The 14,982-nt window shown below is 53.4% G+C and overlaps 1 protein-coding gene across 3 annotated transcripts; it reads left to right on the top strand.

The window, feature by feature from the left end:
• The first annotated feature begins 4,431 nt into the window (after positions 1–4,431).
• Positions 4,432–14,905, top strand: HSPBP1 (HSPA (Hsp70) binding protein 1). 3 transcript variants are annotated; one of them, XM_020889605.2, is made up of 8 exons: positions 4,438–4,679; positions 5,008–5,304; positions 7,270–7,474; positions 9,353–9,577; positions 11,957–12,112; positions 12,202–12,298; positions 12,773–12,884; positions 14,439–14,905. In XM_020889605.2, the coding sequence occupies exons 2-8, from the start codon at positions 5,101–5,103 to the stop codon at positions 14,511–14,513; spliced, it is 1,074 nt and encodes a 357-aa protein (XP_020745264.1). In that variant the 5' UTR covers positions 4,438–4,679; positions 5,008–5,100; the 3' UTR covers positions 14,514–14,905. The 3 variants fall into 3 exon arrangements, with proteins under 3 accessions (XP_070306434.1, XP_020745264.1, XP_070306433.1); XM_070450332.1 differs by having other exon boundaries at positions 5,005–5,304; XM_070450333.1 differs by lacking the exon at positions 14,439–14,905 and having other exon boundaries at positions 4,432–4,679; positions 11,957–12,090; positions 12,773–12,866.
• The last annotated feature ends 77 nt before the right edge of the window (positions 14,906–14,982 follow it).

Genomic DNA, 14,982 nt, shown 5'->3' with positions numbered 1-14,982 from the left:
ACCGGGGCTGGGGCCGGACAGGGAGACGGGGAGCCGCTCAGGCAGGCAGAGACAGGACAGAGCCAGGGGCAGCAGAGACACAGGGAGACGGAGGAGAGGGGAGAAGGTGCCTGCGAGAGACAGAGGGATGGAGAAAATCAGAGAGAGAAATGGAGAGAGATAGGGGAAGGGAAAGAGAGGTGGAGAGACAGGGGATGGGGGAAGGGGTGGTGGTGTTAGAGACACACAGATGGACGGCCGGGCAAAGAGATGAACCGAAAACAGAGCCAGAGACAGGGAGAGACTGAGCGTAATGGAGGAGAGAGACAGTGGTTGAGAGATGGGGAGAGAAATGGACAGAAATAGACGGACGGGGGCAGAAGGGGCAAGATACAGAGGTGGGGCACTGGGGGAAGATGACAGGAACGATGGAGGGTCAGAGAGAGGAGAAAAGTGGGAGAGAGAGGGAAACCAACAAGGGAGGAGGAAGAGCAGAGAGACAGGTGGACAGAGGGAAGACAGACAGACGGAGAGAGCGAGCGACAAATAAGCATAGGGCTGGGAACCCCAAAATATGGGGGATAAACACAGGTGGAGGTCTAGATGCTGGGGGGAGATAGGACAGATTGGAGGGACAGAGGAAAGAGGGAGACAGAAGCGGGAGAGGGAAAGAAGTTGGGGAGTTGCTGATCCAACGCCTGTCTCTGTTCCCCTTGACCCCCAATCTGCCCATCCCAGCCTCCTTTCCCACTAGCATTGGGGCCCCATATCCACCCACGGATCAGGGTGCATGTTTTTAAATATCTTGGATCCATACCTCCATTGAGAATACGCCACAATCCTCCTACAGAGAAATTTCCAGAACCCCTTGAGGTCCTTGTGAATTTTCTGGCCACTACCTATTCTCTGTGTCCACCACCAGATTCCCTAGTTCTTCATGGGGGCTCCACTATAATTATATGTCCCCAGTCTAGGTCATCCGTGTGCTGTAATCATGTATCCCCACTCTAGGTCATCCATGAACCTGTGCACAGCTGGATTTCCATGTGACCTGGGATTCCGCTCTGTCAGATACCCAAGGATGTTAGGCCCCCGTTTCATCCCCAAGTCTCCTATAGAGTGTACCCAAGAGCCTTAAGTCCCCTAGTCAACCACTTTCATTCCATGATGCTATACTCCGTGCCGAATCTGAGCCAGACACTGTTCCAAGTGGTGAGGCTACAGCAGTGAACCAGGTCAACCAAGATCCTTGTCCCACGGACTGCTCATTGCGGTGGGTGAGGCTGGAAATAAGCAAGATAAACAATCAATATATATGTGGGGAATTCCTTGGCGGTCCAGTGGTTAGGACTCCGTGCTTCCACTGCAGAGAGTACGGCTTCCATCCCTGGTTGGGGAACTAATACCCCACAAGCTGTGAGGCCAAAAATCAAAGCAAGCGAACAAACGGAAGATATATGGTATGTTACAGAGTCATGATCAGTGACAAAGAGGGAACAAGGAAGGAGGGGGTCTTTAAATTTTTATTTATTTCTTGGCCGCACCGGCTCTTCATTGTTGCGCACAGCTTTCTCTAGCTGTAGTAGAGGGGGCTACTCTCTAGTTGCTGTATGCTAGCTTCTCTTGCAGTGGTTTCTCTCGTTTCAGAGCACCAGCTCCGGGCACACAGGCCTCAACAGTTGTGGCTCTTGGGCTCTAGAATGCAGGCCCAGCAGTTGTGGTGCACGGGCTTAGATGCCCCACAGCAAGTGGGATCTCCCGGACCAGGGATCAGACCCATGTCCCTTGCTTTAGCAACCACTGGACCACCAGGGAAGTCCAGGAGGTGCTTCTTGAGTGATTTTTCTATGTGATTTTCAGTTACAGTGCCAAGAGAGGCCTCCTCAGTGAAGGGACATTGAAGGAAAATGAGGCCATGTGGATTAAGCACCAGGAGCCTTCCAGGCAGAGGAAGCAGCTGTGCAAAGGCCCTGGGGCAGAAGTGTGCCTGGTGTGCAATGGGAAGGCTGAAGCATGGCTGGAGGGGCATAGTGGAGAGTGCAGTGGGAGGAAATAAGGTGAGGAAGGAGACCCAATAGGGCCTTAGAAACAGGGTGACCAGGGGATTTCCTGGTGGTCCAGTGGCTAGATTCAGCATTTTCACTGCTGGGGCATGGGTTGGATCCTGGTCAGGGAACTAAGATCCTGTAAGCCGTATGATGTAACACAAAAACAAGACAAAACCAAAAAAAACCAGGGTGACCATATGTCCTGGTTTATGTCTTTTATTCTGTAATTATTAATAGGGTCTGTTTTCACTCTCAAGTGTCTTGTGGATGAAAGATTATATGATCATCCTTCTTATTGGTCATTGTAAAGGCTATGGCTTTTATAGGGTACCTGGGGAGTTTTCATCTAGGCTACCATTGTATTACACATATGTTCATATGTGTAATGACATGTACAATTACATGCCACAGGTATATATACAGCATTATGTATCATAATGTATGTAAATCATATTATAGTTAGACTTTTACATACATGTACACAGGTACAGTAGGCTGCATGTGTGTGCTCAGTCACTTAGTCATGTCTGATTCTTTGCGACCCCACAGACAGTAGCCCACCAGGCTCCTCTGTCTATGGGATTTTCCAGGCAAGAATACTGGAATGGATGATCATTTCCTCCTCCAAGGTGGGGAATCTTCCCAACCTGTGGATCAAACCTGCATCTCCTGCATTGCAGGCAGAATCTTTACCACTGAGTCATCAGGGAATCGGAGAAGGCAATGGCAACCCACTCCAGTACTCTTGCCTAGGAAATCCCATGGACGGAGGAACCTGGTAGGCTGTAGTCCATGGGGTTGCTACAAGTGGGACAAGACTGAACGACTTCACTTTCACTGTCACGCATTGGAGAAGGAAATGGCAACCCACTCCAGTGTTCTTGCCTGGAGAACCCCAGGGATGGGGGAGCCTGGTGGGCTGCTGGGTATGGGGTCGCACAGTCAGACACGACTGAAGCAACTTAGCAGCAGTAGCAGCATCAGGGAATGCCCAAAGATGTCCACGTTGTAATTCTGTGAACCTGTGAATATGTCACCTTACTCAGCAAAAGGGTCTTTGCAGATGTGACGGAGCTGAAAATCTTAGATGTGCAAATTTTCCTGGTTATTACATTTGTGCCCTAAATGTAATCACAAACTTTCTTATGAGGGGGAAGCAGGAAGATCAGTCAGAGGAGGAGACGAGATAAGGAAGGAAACCGAAGCCAAAATGGGGACTTCTCTGGTGGTCCAGGGGGCTGGGTTCAATTTGAGGTTAAGGAAATAGATCCCAGATGCCTCAACCACAGTTAAGACCTAGGGCAGCCAAAAAAAAAAAAAAAGCAAAATGATGCAGCCACAAACCAAGGAATGTGGGCAGCCTCTAGAAGTTGAAAAAGGCTGAGAAACAGATTCTTCCCTGGAGCTTCCAGAAGGAACACAACCTTGATTTTAACTACTTGAACTCAGTGAGACCCTCGTTGGGCTTCTGAACTGTAAGTAGGCCATCAAGTTTCTCAGTAATCTGTTAACAGCAGAGATAGGAAATGGGAGTACCCAGGGGCCCAGATCCATGTCTGACAATCTTCCTCAGTGCCACACACTCACACACATACACACGTTTGGTCTTCCTATTTCTGTCCAAAAGATCTCCAGCACATCCCACACCCAGCAGTGCGCTCAATATACCTTTGATTGCGGGCCCCACCAAAGTGGAGTATAACCTTCTCCTAGAGTAGGAGGGCCTTGTACGGAAGACTAGAATTAGGATTTCTTTCAGCCTAGCCCACAGTCCCAGACCTGAACCCTAAATCTGGTGCAGGTAGGCCTCGAGCTGCCTGAACCACCATGCGCGGGCATTTTACCTCCCCGCTTCAAGAATCACCTCTGGCGCACCTCGCAGGACCCAGAAAAGATCCCACGAGGGAGACGCTGGGGGAACGCTAAGAGTGGTCTGCACCGGAAGTGCAGTGGGGAGAATGGGGAGCCCCCTACAAGGAAAGGGGAAATAGAGGCCAAGAGCGGTCTGGAATAGGCCAGACGCCGCCCGGCTCAGATATTAGTGCTAGCAACACAGGGAAGCCCAGGCAGAGTTCAAAGAGCCCCAAGGCTGCAGGACTCCAGCTGTTAGCTATAACGGGGTGGGGGGTGTGGGGCGGGTGGCCAGAGTGGGGCGGGGCTTAACGGGGAGCGACGGGCGCTCCGGCCCGCGGGGCGGGTCTTAGCTGGGAGTGGCCGAAAGCCCTGGAACAGGGGCGGAGCCTGAAGCGGCGGGGCGGGACTGAGCGCAGAACTAGGGCAGTGGGCGTGGGCGGGGCCTAGCCGGGGCGGAGCCGACCGGAGGGCGGGGCCTACGGGGCAGGGGTGGAGCTTGTAGTGAGGATGAGGAGGTGGGGCCTATCGGGGACGGGACCCGGGCCGGGGCGGGGCTTTGGCCGGGGTGTGCGCGCGCCGGGCGTGGCCCGAGCGAGGGGCCGGGCAGAGCCAGGTGTCCCGCCAGGTGGGAAGAACTTAAGAGCTCGGGGAATCCGCCTCACGGCTCCAATTGGTGTGACTGCGCCAGGAACTTCCGGGCTAGACCGTGCGTATTTCCGGTCAATATGGCGGCGCCCAGTAGAGTCAGGTGCGGGCGAGTCTATCTTCGGTAGCGGCGGCGACACGAGGCTCGGGGAGGTGAGGTCCGCCCCGCTCTGGCTCCCCTCGTCAGACAGGAGGGAGGGGACCTGTCGCTAAGATGACCAAAGGGAGGGCTTCTTGCTCTGAAGGCTGGCAGTGGGGTTGCTAAGAGATGGGAACGACCGCGGTGGAGATGGAGGAGGGGGTTGCTAGGGATAGTGGGTGGGGCCTGTTGCTAGGGAGGAGGGAGGGACTGCTGACTTTGGGGAGGGGGCCTGTTGGTATGAAGGAAGAAAAGGGGGCCAGGGTTAAAGGAGGTGTGGGCAGCGTGGTTTGGAGTCATGCGAGGCCGCCGAGCTCCCCTAAAACGCCACCTTCTCAGCAGACCCCCAGGAGTCGACCCGTCGGGACGCCGGAGATACTTCAGCGGTGACCACCCCCTACCCCAACACATTCTTGCTTGCTTCGCAAACTGCCCATGGCGAACCAGGGCTCCGGGGGCAGTCGCCTTCCCCTGGCTCTGCCCTCAGCCTCCCAGGATTGCTCGTCAGGGGGCAGCGGTTCCTCCGAGGGCGGCTCAGGCCATCCCCCGCCCCCGCGAAACCTCCAGGGCCTGCTGCAGATGGCCATCACGGCGGGCTCTGAAGAGCCAGACCCCCCTCCAGAACCCATGAGTGAGGAGGTAAAGGGCGGGGGCCCGAGAAGGTGGGGTGAGGGGTGTGGGAACAGAGAGATCCGGAGAGGGGCGGTCGTGCCGGTGTGAAGGCATAGGAGGCTGTATTTGTGCTCCATAGGGTTACTGTAGACTGAAAGTCAGATCCCGGGACCCTGCACTGTGCGGGAAGGCAGAATAACTTCATGGTAAAAAAAGAAAACGCCAAGGGCACCGCCATAGCGAGACAGACACGGCTTCAGTGTGTTACAGCTGTGTGACCTTGGGGGTATTAGTGCATCTTTCTGAGCATCAGTTCTCAATTACAAGTTGAAGTTGATGATAAGGAGAGTGGCCCTTCACAGGGTAGTTCTGAGAGTCCTGTTGAAGTGGGTCTCAACATCGCACCTGGCACACAGGCTGTGCTCCCGAAGGCAGCAGGATATTCTCATTAGGAACAGACTCGTAAGAGTTCTGTGGACAGACCATTTAGGTTTGACTTAGGCGTTGTGGTTGGCTGACTGTGTGACCTTGGGCAATTCACCCTTTTCTGTGCTTCCATTTTCTCATCTGTGAAGTGGGAATAGCAGTAGTATTAATACTTAACCATGGAAGGTTGTTCTGGAAGTCGAGAACAATATATGCTATATGTGATGTTTACTTGGCGGTGACGATTGCAGTGTATGAAACACGCTAATACAGTAACATCCATGAAGTTGTTGAACCTCTAGGACCACGATGTGGGCCAACAGGCACGGAAAAGAGTAACATCTTGCCCAAATTTATCCAGGACTATGACTTCAGATCCTTCATATGAGCACTTAGTACAGAGTCGGGCCAAAAAGAAAAAAAAAACCCAGTGGCCAGTTCTCAGTGCTTATCTTATTTGACCTACTAGCAGCATTCAATGACGACCCCGTCCCTTTGAGCTCTTTCTTCATTTGGCTTCTGGAACATGGACCAGCGTGGTTTTCTGGTTTTCATCCCACTCACTGGCTCTTTTTCCCCATCGCCTCTGTTGGTTCATACTCATTTTCCAGTCCCTCGACCATGGAGCATAGCAGCACTCTCTCTTCTACACTCACTTCCTGTGTGATCTCACGTTGGGTTGAGGTTTTACTCTGTTGACTCTCAAGTTTATATCTAGGCCAGTGGTTCTCTCCTGGAGGGACTGTTTTAACCACATTTGGCAATGGGCGGAGACGTTCTTGGTTGTTGCAAACTGGCAGGTTGTGGGGGTGGAGGCAGTGCTGTTGGCATCCCGTGGGTGGAGGTCAGGGATGCGGCTCAGCGTGCTCCAGTGCACAGATGACCCCCACTGCAGAACGGTCCAGCTCAGGGTGTCAGTAGGGTCAAGGCTGAGAAATCCAGGTCCAGGCTGGCCCTCCTTCCTGAGCTTCAGGCATCCTTCTCAATATTTTGCCTTGTGTGTGTCATGGATCCCTCAAACTTAACAAGTTCAAAAATGAGCACCAATTTCTACTCGTCTCACTCCACACCTGCTTCTCTTGCCATCTGCCCTGTCTCCTCCTAGTTGTTCAGGACAAGAACCTAGGTGTTGCTGGCCCTTCTTTTCCCGTCACGCCCCACAGCCAGTCTCTCCATAGATGCAGTGTCCAGAAGAGAGTGTTAGTGGGAAAGGTGCCTGGGAGGTGTCTGTTGAGGAGTTGAAGGACACTCCGCCCTCAGTTTTGGCAGTTACTATTATTTTTTCCTTTGCCCGTGCCTCTTGGCATGGGGAACTTCCCTGACCAGGGATCAAACCTGTTTCCCTTGCAGTGGAAGCGCCAACTCTTAACCAGTGGACCGCCAGGGATGCCCCAGCTGTTGTTAGTAATGACTGTTACTCCTGCCTGGAGAATCCCAGGGATGGGGGAGCCATCTGTGGGGTCACACAGAGTCAGACACGACTGAAGCGACTTAGCAGCAGCAGTTACTCCTGAGTCGATTATTGATAAGGTTTGCTTCTCTCTCCCACCCCGCCTCATCCTGTAGAGGCGCCAGTGGCTGCAGGAGGCCATGTCGGCCGCCTTCCGGGGCCAGCGGGAGGAGGTGGAGCAGATGAAGAATTGCCTCCGGGTGCTGTCCCAGCCCACGCCGTCCTCGGCTGGCGAGGTTGAACTGGCCGCTGACCAGCAGGAGCGCGAGGGAGCCCTGGAGCTGCTGGCGGACCTGTGTGAGAACATGGACAATGCAGCAGGTACATCTAGGCCCGCCCCGGCCTGCCCCCACCGCCAGGGTCCTGCCCTGCCTCCCTGTCTGCCTCTGTCTCTTGCTGCCTCTTCCTTCTCCCCCCCAGGTCCTGCTGCAGCCCAGTCCTTTGTCCTTTGCCTCAGTCACCATGCAACCCACCTCCTCCCCAGCCTCCCAGCCTCCCCACTCCAGTCTGGCTCTGACTCAGGCCCCAGTTGAGACTGCCCTGTGCCTCCTTGCTTGGTCTGCCTGCCATCAGGGGCAACGATGGCACCAGGTCCCGTCCACTGCCTCCCTGATGGGACTGACCATCTCACCCTGGTCCGCCGGGAGCCCCATGGCATTCCCCAGAGTAAGAGACATGAGGTGGTCCTAGATGGGGTGGTCAGGGAACGCCTCCCCGAGGGGTAACACGTGATCAGGGACCTGAAGGGAGGCCGCAAGTCATGGGATCAGCTCCGGAAAAAAGTATCCCAGGCAGAGGGAACGACCCGTGCAAAGGCCCTGAGGTGGGAACCTGCCTGGCCAGGGTGGGAATAGCAGTGAGGTGGGCAGAGCAGAGTGGAGTGAGTGAGGGGCGAGGACTGGGCAGTGACCTGCGCTGGGCATACAGCGGCTCCCAGGCCAAGGCTGGTGCTGTGAGTTTCATCTCAAAAGGCTGAGAAGCCGCTAGAAGGATGAATTGCCACTTCCACTTAGAGTGGTGTGGCGTGGCTTAGTTATTGAGGATGTGATTTGTCTGTTCTGGACATTTTATGTATGAGGGATAGTAGAATTTGTGACCTTTTTGCTACATGCTTCCTCCTGCAAGTGTGATATTTTCAAGGTTCTTGCAGATCGTAGCTGTATCAGAAATTTATTCCTTTTTGCAGCTAATATACTAGTGTGTAGCTAGGCCATGTGCCGTTCATCCATTGATGGACATTTGGTCATTTCCCCCTTCGGTTATTGTAAATAATCTTGCTGTGGAAACTGGGGTACAAGCAAGCATCTGTTCCAGTTTCTGCTCTTGAGGCTTGTGGATACATATGTTGGAGCGGTCACATGGTAACTCTCTTTCACTTTCTGAAATACAGCCAGGCTGACCAGTTCAGAAAACAGGTGTTGGGCTGTAGACTGCAGACCTCTGGTGTGGTATGGTCTGTTTCCCCAGGGGATGTTCAGATTGTCACAGACTGGGTGTCAGAACTGGCATTTGGTGGGCTGGACCCTAGGCCCCTGACCTTGTTGAGACACACTGGCCTTGGACAGACCCCCAGTTGGGTGCCTGGGGAGGGCCAGCCCTTGGAGGCAGGCTCCCCTCAGCTTCAGCCGGTTTTCCTTCCATTCTGGCTGCCCTAACAAAGCAGCATGGACTGCGGGGCTTCAACACCAGGAATCTGTTCTCTCACAGCTCTGAAGGCTGGAAGTCTAAGGGTCAGTTTCTTCTGAGGCCCCTCTCCTTGGCTTGTATGTAGGGAGCTTCTCGCTGTGTCCTACATGGTCATCCCTCTGTGCCTGTCTGTGTCCTAGTCTCCTCTTTTTATAAGGACACCATTCCAATTGGATTAGGGCCCTATCCTGTGACATTATTTCACCTTGTATGCATGTATCCTGAGTCGCTTCAGTTGTGCCAGACTCTTTGCGACCCCATGGACTGTAGCCCACCAGGCTCCTCTGTCCATGGGGATTCTCCAGGCAAGAATACTGGAGTGGGTTGCCATGCCCTACTCCAGGGGATCTTCCCCACCCAGGGATTGAACCTGTGTGTCTGCATTGACAAGTGGCTTCTTTGCCACTAGCGCCCCCTGGGAATCCCCTGGGGGTTGGGGCTTCCATGTAAATCTGGGGGTAGGACTCAGCTCAGCCTGTCACAGCTGGCCTGCCTGCTGCCTTCTCCCCTCAGACTTCTGTCAGCTGTCGGGCATGCACCTGCTGGTGGGCCGCTACTTGGAAGCGGGGCCGGCGGGGTTGCGGTGGCGGGCGGCGCAGCTCATCGGCACGTGCAGCCAGAACGTGGCGGCCATCCAGGAGCAGGTGCTGGGCCTTGGCGCCCTGCGCAAGCTGCTGCGCCTGCTGGATCGGGACCCCTGTGACGCAGTGCGCGTCAAGGCCCTCTTCGCCATCTCCTGTGAGTGTCCCGGTCACGGGGGTGGGGAGTGGGATCGCTCTGCTTAGCGAGTGGACCCTTGGGACGAGGGGCGAGGCCCAGAACTCTGAGGCCCCTCAGGGCTGTCAGCTGCCGCGCTGTGGACGTCCGGGCTGATCAACCCCGTCACGGGGGTCCTCGGGCGGGTGGGGAGTGGGTTCCTCAGGTGGGAGGGTCCTCGGGCTGGGGGGGCTGCAGGAGTGTCCTGACAACGTGGCAGTCCACTTCTGCAGAGAACATATGCAGTCCTGGACACCCCACAGGCGCTCAGAAAGTAATGCCTCTTATTCATTTTTTTTGGTGCTTCTTAAAACCCACCCCTGCCCTGTCCTCCCCGCTGCCTCACTGGTAGCCACTACATTTGTGAGTCTCCTGTTTGGTTACATGCAGTAGTGGTTTTACTTCTTAGATTCCACACATAAGTGATAGAACACAGTATTTGTCTTTCTCTGTCTGACTTCCCCAAGCCTAAAACCTCCAAGTCCATCCATGCTGTTGCAAGTGACGAGATTTCATTTTTCTCTCTTACGGCTGAGGCCTTTTATCTTTTAGAAACTGATGTAGAATTTGCATAACTATTTTAAAGTGTACAATTCAGTGGCATCTGTGGTCTTTTTTGGGGTGGTGGGCGTGGTTGCGGGGTACACCGTCCTGCAGCATGTTCCATCTGGAAAGTGCCTGGTACTAGCCAGCCCTGGGGCTACCAGCCGCCTTGGTGGTTGGTCTCCTGACTGCTCCTGCTGCCGGGTGCGCGGAGGCTCACAGCGGTTGACCCTCTGGCAGCAGACCAAGAGGGGTCAGATGGCGGAGGACTGGGTGTGGTGAGGGGGAGGGGAGTGCCCCGGGAGATGTGGCTCCAGGCTCCTGGCACCGGCTGGGCTCAGGCCCGGGGTGCCGCTCAACCCCCTCCAGTGCACAGCGCAGCCCCGGGACACAGGGAGTGGACCCAGCGGAGAGGCCCCCGAGTGGAGGGGAGCCGTTGCCCCTGGATACGACCTCACGGCAGAGCCAATAGGCTGTGCCCACTGAGCAGACGCGGAAGGTCATCAGGTCTACCTCCCCATCTGCTGGTCTTTTTTTTTTTTTTTAAACTGAGTAACAGTTTATTTAACCCCACATAGCCAAACTATTATTGTTTCAGCCCATCGTTATGTGGCATGTTAATAAGCTACTTTAGATCTTTTTTTTTACCCCCCCACATTATGTCTTTGAAACCTGGTGTGTATCCTACACCTAAGCATCTCAACTCAGGCTACATTTTCAGCGGTCAGCATGGAGCGAAGTTCTAGTGAAGGGACAAAGTTGTGCTTCATGGGAAAATATCATACCACCGCTTCACCGCTTAACTTTAAGTTGAAATGAATGAAACTCAACTGAGATTAATAACTCAGGTCCTCAGGGGCACTTGTCAGGTATTTAGTGGCCACGGGTTTCTGGAAACTCCCGTCTGTCTTGGCCTAGACCCTGCCCAAGGGCGGGCACCTAACTGGAAGTGCACCCTGCAGGCTGGTTCTCATCGTGCGTGGAGGCCGTGCAGGATTCCTGGCACCCTCACGATGTAGTCTGGCTCTCTGCTCTTAGTTTCCTCATCAGTAAAATGGGAGTCACCTCCTAGGGTGGTGTGGAGAGTTAAAAAGAGATAATGTGCTCATCAGAGGATGCAAGAACAAAATGGATATTCATACAGTGGGTACTGTTCAGCCATTACAAGGAAAGAAGTTACTGATTCATGCTGTAACCTGGATGAGCCTGGAAGACATTATGCTGAGTGAAAGAGGCCAGGCACAGAAGGCCACAGAGTGTATGATTCCATTCTTGTGAAATGTGTGGGATGGGCAAATCCATGGAAAGCAGATCAGTGGTTGCCCGTTGCCGGAGAGGCCACTAACCAGTACAGGGCTTCTTTTGGGAGTGATAAAATCATTCTGTTGTTAGATAGTTATGGTCAGCCAACCTTGTCAATATACTGAAAACCACTGAATTGTATACTTTAAAAAGGTAAATTGTACAGGCTATGGAATTGTGTCTCAGCTAAAAATATTTAAAGGTAATGCTTACGAAGCATGGACCCATAGAAATCCACGGTGGTGGTGATGGTGATGGTGGTGAGAATGGTGGTCCAGAAGGTGATGATTGTGGTGTTTATGGTGGTGGTGGTGATGGTAGTGGTAGTGATGATGGTGATGAGGGTGGTGGTCTTGCAGGTGACGGTTGTGGTGTTTATAATGATGATAGTGGTGGTTGTGATGGTGGTGGTGGTGACGACTGGTGTTTCTAGTGCTGATGGTAGTGGTAACGATGATGATATTGGTGGTGATGATGGTGACTGGGACCTCAAGGCCCTGCCTCCCCCCTCCCCAGGCCTGGTCCGGGAGCAGGAGGCCGGGCTGCTGCAGTTCCTCCGCCTGGACGGCTTCTCCGTGTTGATGCGGGCCATGCAGCAGCAGGTGCAGAAGCTCAAGGTCAAGTCGGCGTTCCTGCTGCAGAACCTGCTGGTGGGCCACCCTGAACACAAAGGTGGGGCGGCCCGGGCGGTGAGCTAGGGTGGCTCCCGGGGGAGTGTACAGGAGGATAGCTACTCCTCTGACCCTGTGGCTCTTCCCCAGGGACCCTGTGCGCCATGGGCATGGTCCAGCAGCTGGTGGCCCTCGTGCGGACAGAACACAGCCCCTTCCACGAGCACGTGCTCGGAGCCCTGTGCAGGTGCGCTGTGGCCCCAGGGGACCGGCCTGGTAGGGGATGAAGGGTTTAGGGTCAGAGAGGAGCAGAAACCAGGGTGCTGGTCCTCCCGGAGTCTCCGTCTCCTCACTGTGGGGGCTGACACAGCAGCCTGGGGAGGAGGGAGACAGTCTTCCTCCCACTCACTCCCCCCATCCTGCACATAAAGCACAGGCAGGTTAGAGACGTAAGACAGCAGAATGGAGCAGCCGAGCAAGCGGGCAGCAATGTTCATGTGTGGAGTGGGCTCCAGGCCAGGCACTTTGCTAAGTGCCCTGTTCCGTATGAGTCTCATCCAAGTCCCTTGGGTAGGGTGGGGGCAGAAGTCCACATTGCAGACGGGGAAACTGAGGCCCAGTGGGAGGGCGGCAGCTTGCCCAGGCTCGGTGTGGGGGTGGGGGGGGGTGGAGGGCAGCTGGGCAGGGGGAGGTCCCAAGGACGGCTGTCCTGTCCCTGCAGCTTGGTGACAGACTTCCCCCAGGGCGTGCGGGAGTGCCGAGAGCCCGAGCTGGGCCTGGAGGAGCTTCTGCGGCACCGGTGCCAGCTGCTGCAGCAGCACGAAGAGTATCAGGTACTGCTGGGGGCGGGGAGGGCCAGCCTGGCACCTGCCTTCTAGGCCTCTGTGGTCTATTCGCCCTTGCTTTAAAAAAAAAAAAAATTATTTATTTTTGGCTGTGCTGGGTCGTTGCTGGGCAGGCTCTTCTCTAGTTGTGGCGAGCAGGGGCTCCTCTCTACTTGTGGGGCGCAAGATTCTCACTGCAGTGGTTTTTCTTGTTACAGAGCACATGCTCTAGAGCATTGGCTCAGTAGTTGTGGCTCACAGGATTAATTGCAGTACGGCATGTGGGATCAGCCCGGATCAGGGATCGAACCCATGTCTTCTGCACTGGCAGGCTGATTCTTAACCGCTGAGCCACCAGAGAAGCCCGATTTGCCCATGCCTTTGTTTACACCTTATTTCCAATTCATGTGTTTCTCTAGGCAGCATTCAGCACATATTTATTGCCCCCTTCCCACATGCTTCATGCTCTGTTAGCATCAGGGGGACGGCAAGGAGAAACAGCAGCTCAGGGTCTCTTAAAGTTAACAAATTAATCTAATTAGTATCCAAATTAATATTATTTATATCATATCATTCAAATACGTATTTATTAGATTGATAAATAATAAGTAAATGATAAATAGCAACCAGTTAAAATTGAATTAAATAGATAAGTAAGAAATATGTGATAAATTACAACTCATTAACTTTTTAATTAAAGGATAAATAAATTACAAATAATAACTCACCAGATGGTTAAATAGATAAGTAACAAATAAGTGATAACATAACTCAGATATTTAATTATATAGAAAGTAATGTGATAAATAACCACTCAGATAGTTAATTAAATAGGTAAGTAACTAGTAAGTGATAAGAGCAACAAATAACATATTCAGTAGTTATTTAGTTACTTAAATGACTAAGTAATTTAGTTAACTGTCCTTAGTAATTTATTCAGCCCTTATGATACCACCCAGATGCTGTTGCTTCAGCAAAGCTGGACACAGAAAACGTGCCACCCTCTTGGGACGTACCTTCTGCTGAGATCATGCTTCTGTGAACACTGTCAGGCATTTCCAGAGGGGTCCTGGGTACTGGGTGTGAGGAGCAGGGGTGACTGGGAGAGGCACAGTACCCACCCCCTAGGGGCTTGTCCTCTGATTTGGCACATGAACTGGTGGAGATATGTGCCTGGGAGTGAGCAGGGGACCCCCTGCCCTGGTCTGTCCTGAAGTTTCAGCCGGTCTTGCTTGATGCATCCATGCATCTGTTCTCTTAATCTCTGGTGTGCTAGACCTTGGTACCTGACCATGAGCACCAACCTGGTGAGGGAAGCCTCATGTGAACTGGGCAACATGCCCACTTTTTGTTTCCAAAAAAAATTTTAACAGCTTTATTGACGTTTAACTTACTCTATTGAAAGTGTACAATTTGAGAAGTTTTGACATATGTATACACCTGTGGAAACCTTCATTTTTCCATCGGGGTGGGAGGGAAGAGGAGCCGTTTCTGGGTGCAGAGCTGGTGGAGGCAGGGTCTGGCCTCTACACTCAGGGCTTCCAATTTCCCACCCCAATGCAGGAAGAGCTGGAGTTCTGTGAGAAGTTGCTCCGGACCTGTTTCTCCACCCCAACTGATGACAGCATGGATCGGTGAAACCCGGTGGCTTCTCTCCCCCTCTTCATGGGAACCCCAGCCTCCTGCCTTCCCCTCACCCATGAAGCCCTCTCCCAAAGGAGAGAAGGGCCTTGTTGGTGCCGTGCCCGGGCGTGTCACCTCTCTTTACTCATCCCCCAGGGTGGATGCTGAGAAAGGCGCTGGCTCCTTGGATCCCGCCTCTCATGCACTCTTATCCACTCCCCCTTCTCATGTCCACACTGCTCTTCCAGTAAAGGTGTTCCTCCTCCACTTCCTTCACTGCCACCTTTGTCACCTCGCCTGGAGAGTGCCTTGGTAGGGGAGGAGGGGCACAATCAGGGGATCTAGGGAACCAAGGAGGGAACAGCAATGGGCGGAACCTTGGAAAAATAAAAATGTTGCTCTCTAAAGTCCGGAGCCATTGTCTTTCATCCTCCCATCATCTCTGGAGAGGGAGTGTGTGGGATACTCGTCCTTCTCCTTACCC

Source organism: Odocoileus virginianus, chromosome 20, assembly GCF_023699985.2.
Source record: "Odocoileus virginianus isolate 20LAN1187 ecotype Illinois chromosome 20, Ovbor_1.2, whole genome shotgun sequence".
In the NCBI taxonomy this organism is placed as follows: Eukaryota; Metazoa; Chordata; class Mammalia; order Artiodactyla; family Cervidae; genus Odocoileus; species Odocoileus virginianus.
Note: the sequence above shows the minus strand (reverse complement) of the source record. Positions and strands in the feature narration are given on the sequence as shown.

What these genes read in the sequence shown, in the direction of transcription:
- HSPBP1 (XM_020889605.2), top strand. Translation starts at nt 5,101, where the DNA reads ATGGCGAACCAGGGCTCCGGGGGCAGTCGCCTTCCCCTGGCTCTGCCC. An exon ending in CAGAACCCATGAGTGAGGAG is followed by an intron (nt 5,305 to 7,269) that starts GTAAAGGGCGGG and finishes CTCATCCTGTAG; the next exon opens with AGGCGCCAGTGGCTGCAGGA. An exon ending in GGCCCTCTTCGCCATCTCCT is followed by an intron (nt 9,578 to 11,956) that starts GTGAGTGTCCCG and finishes CCCCCTCCCCAG; the next exon opens with GCCTGGTCCGGGAGCAGGAG.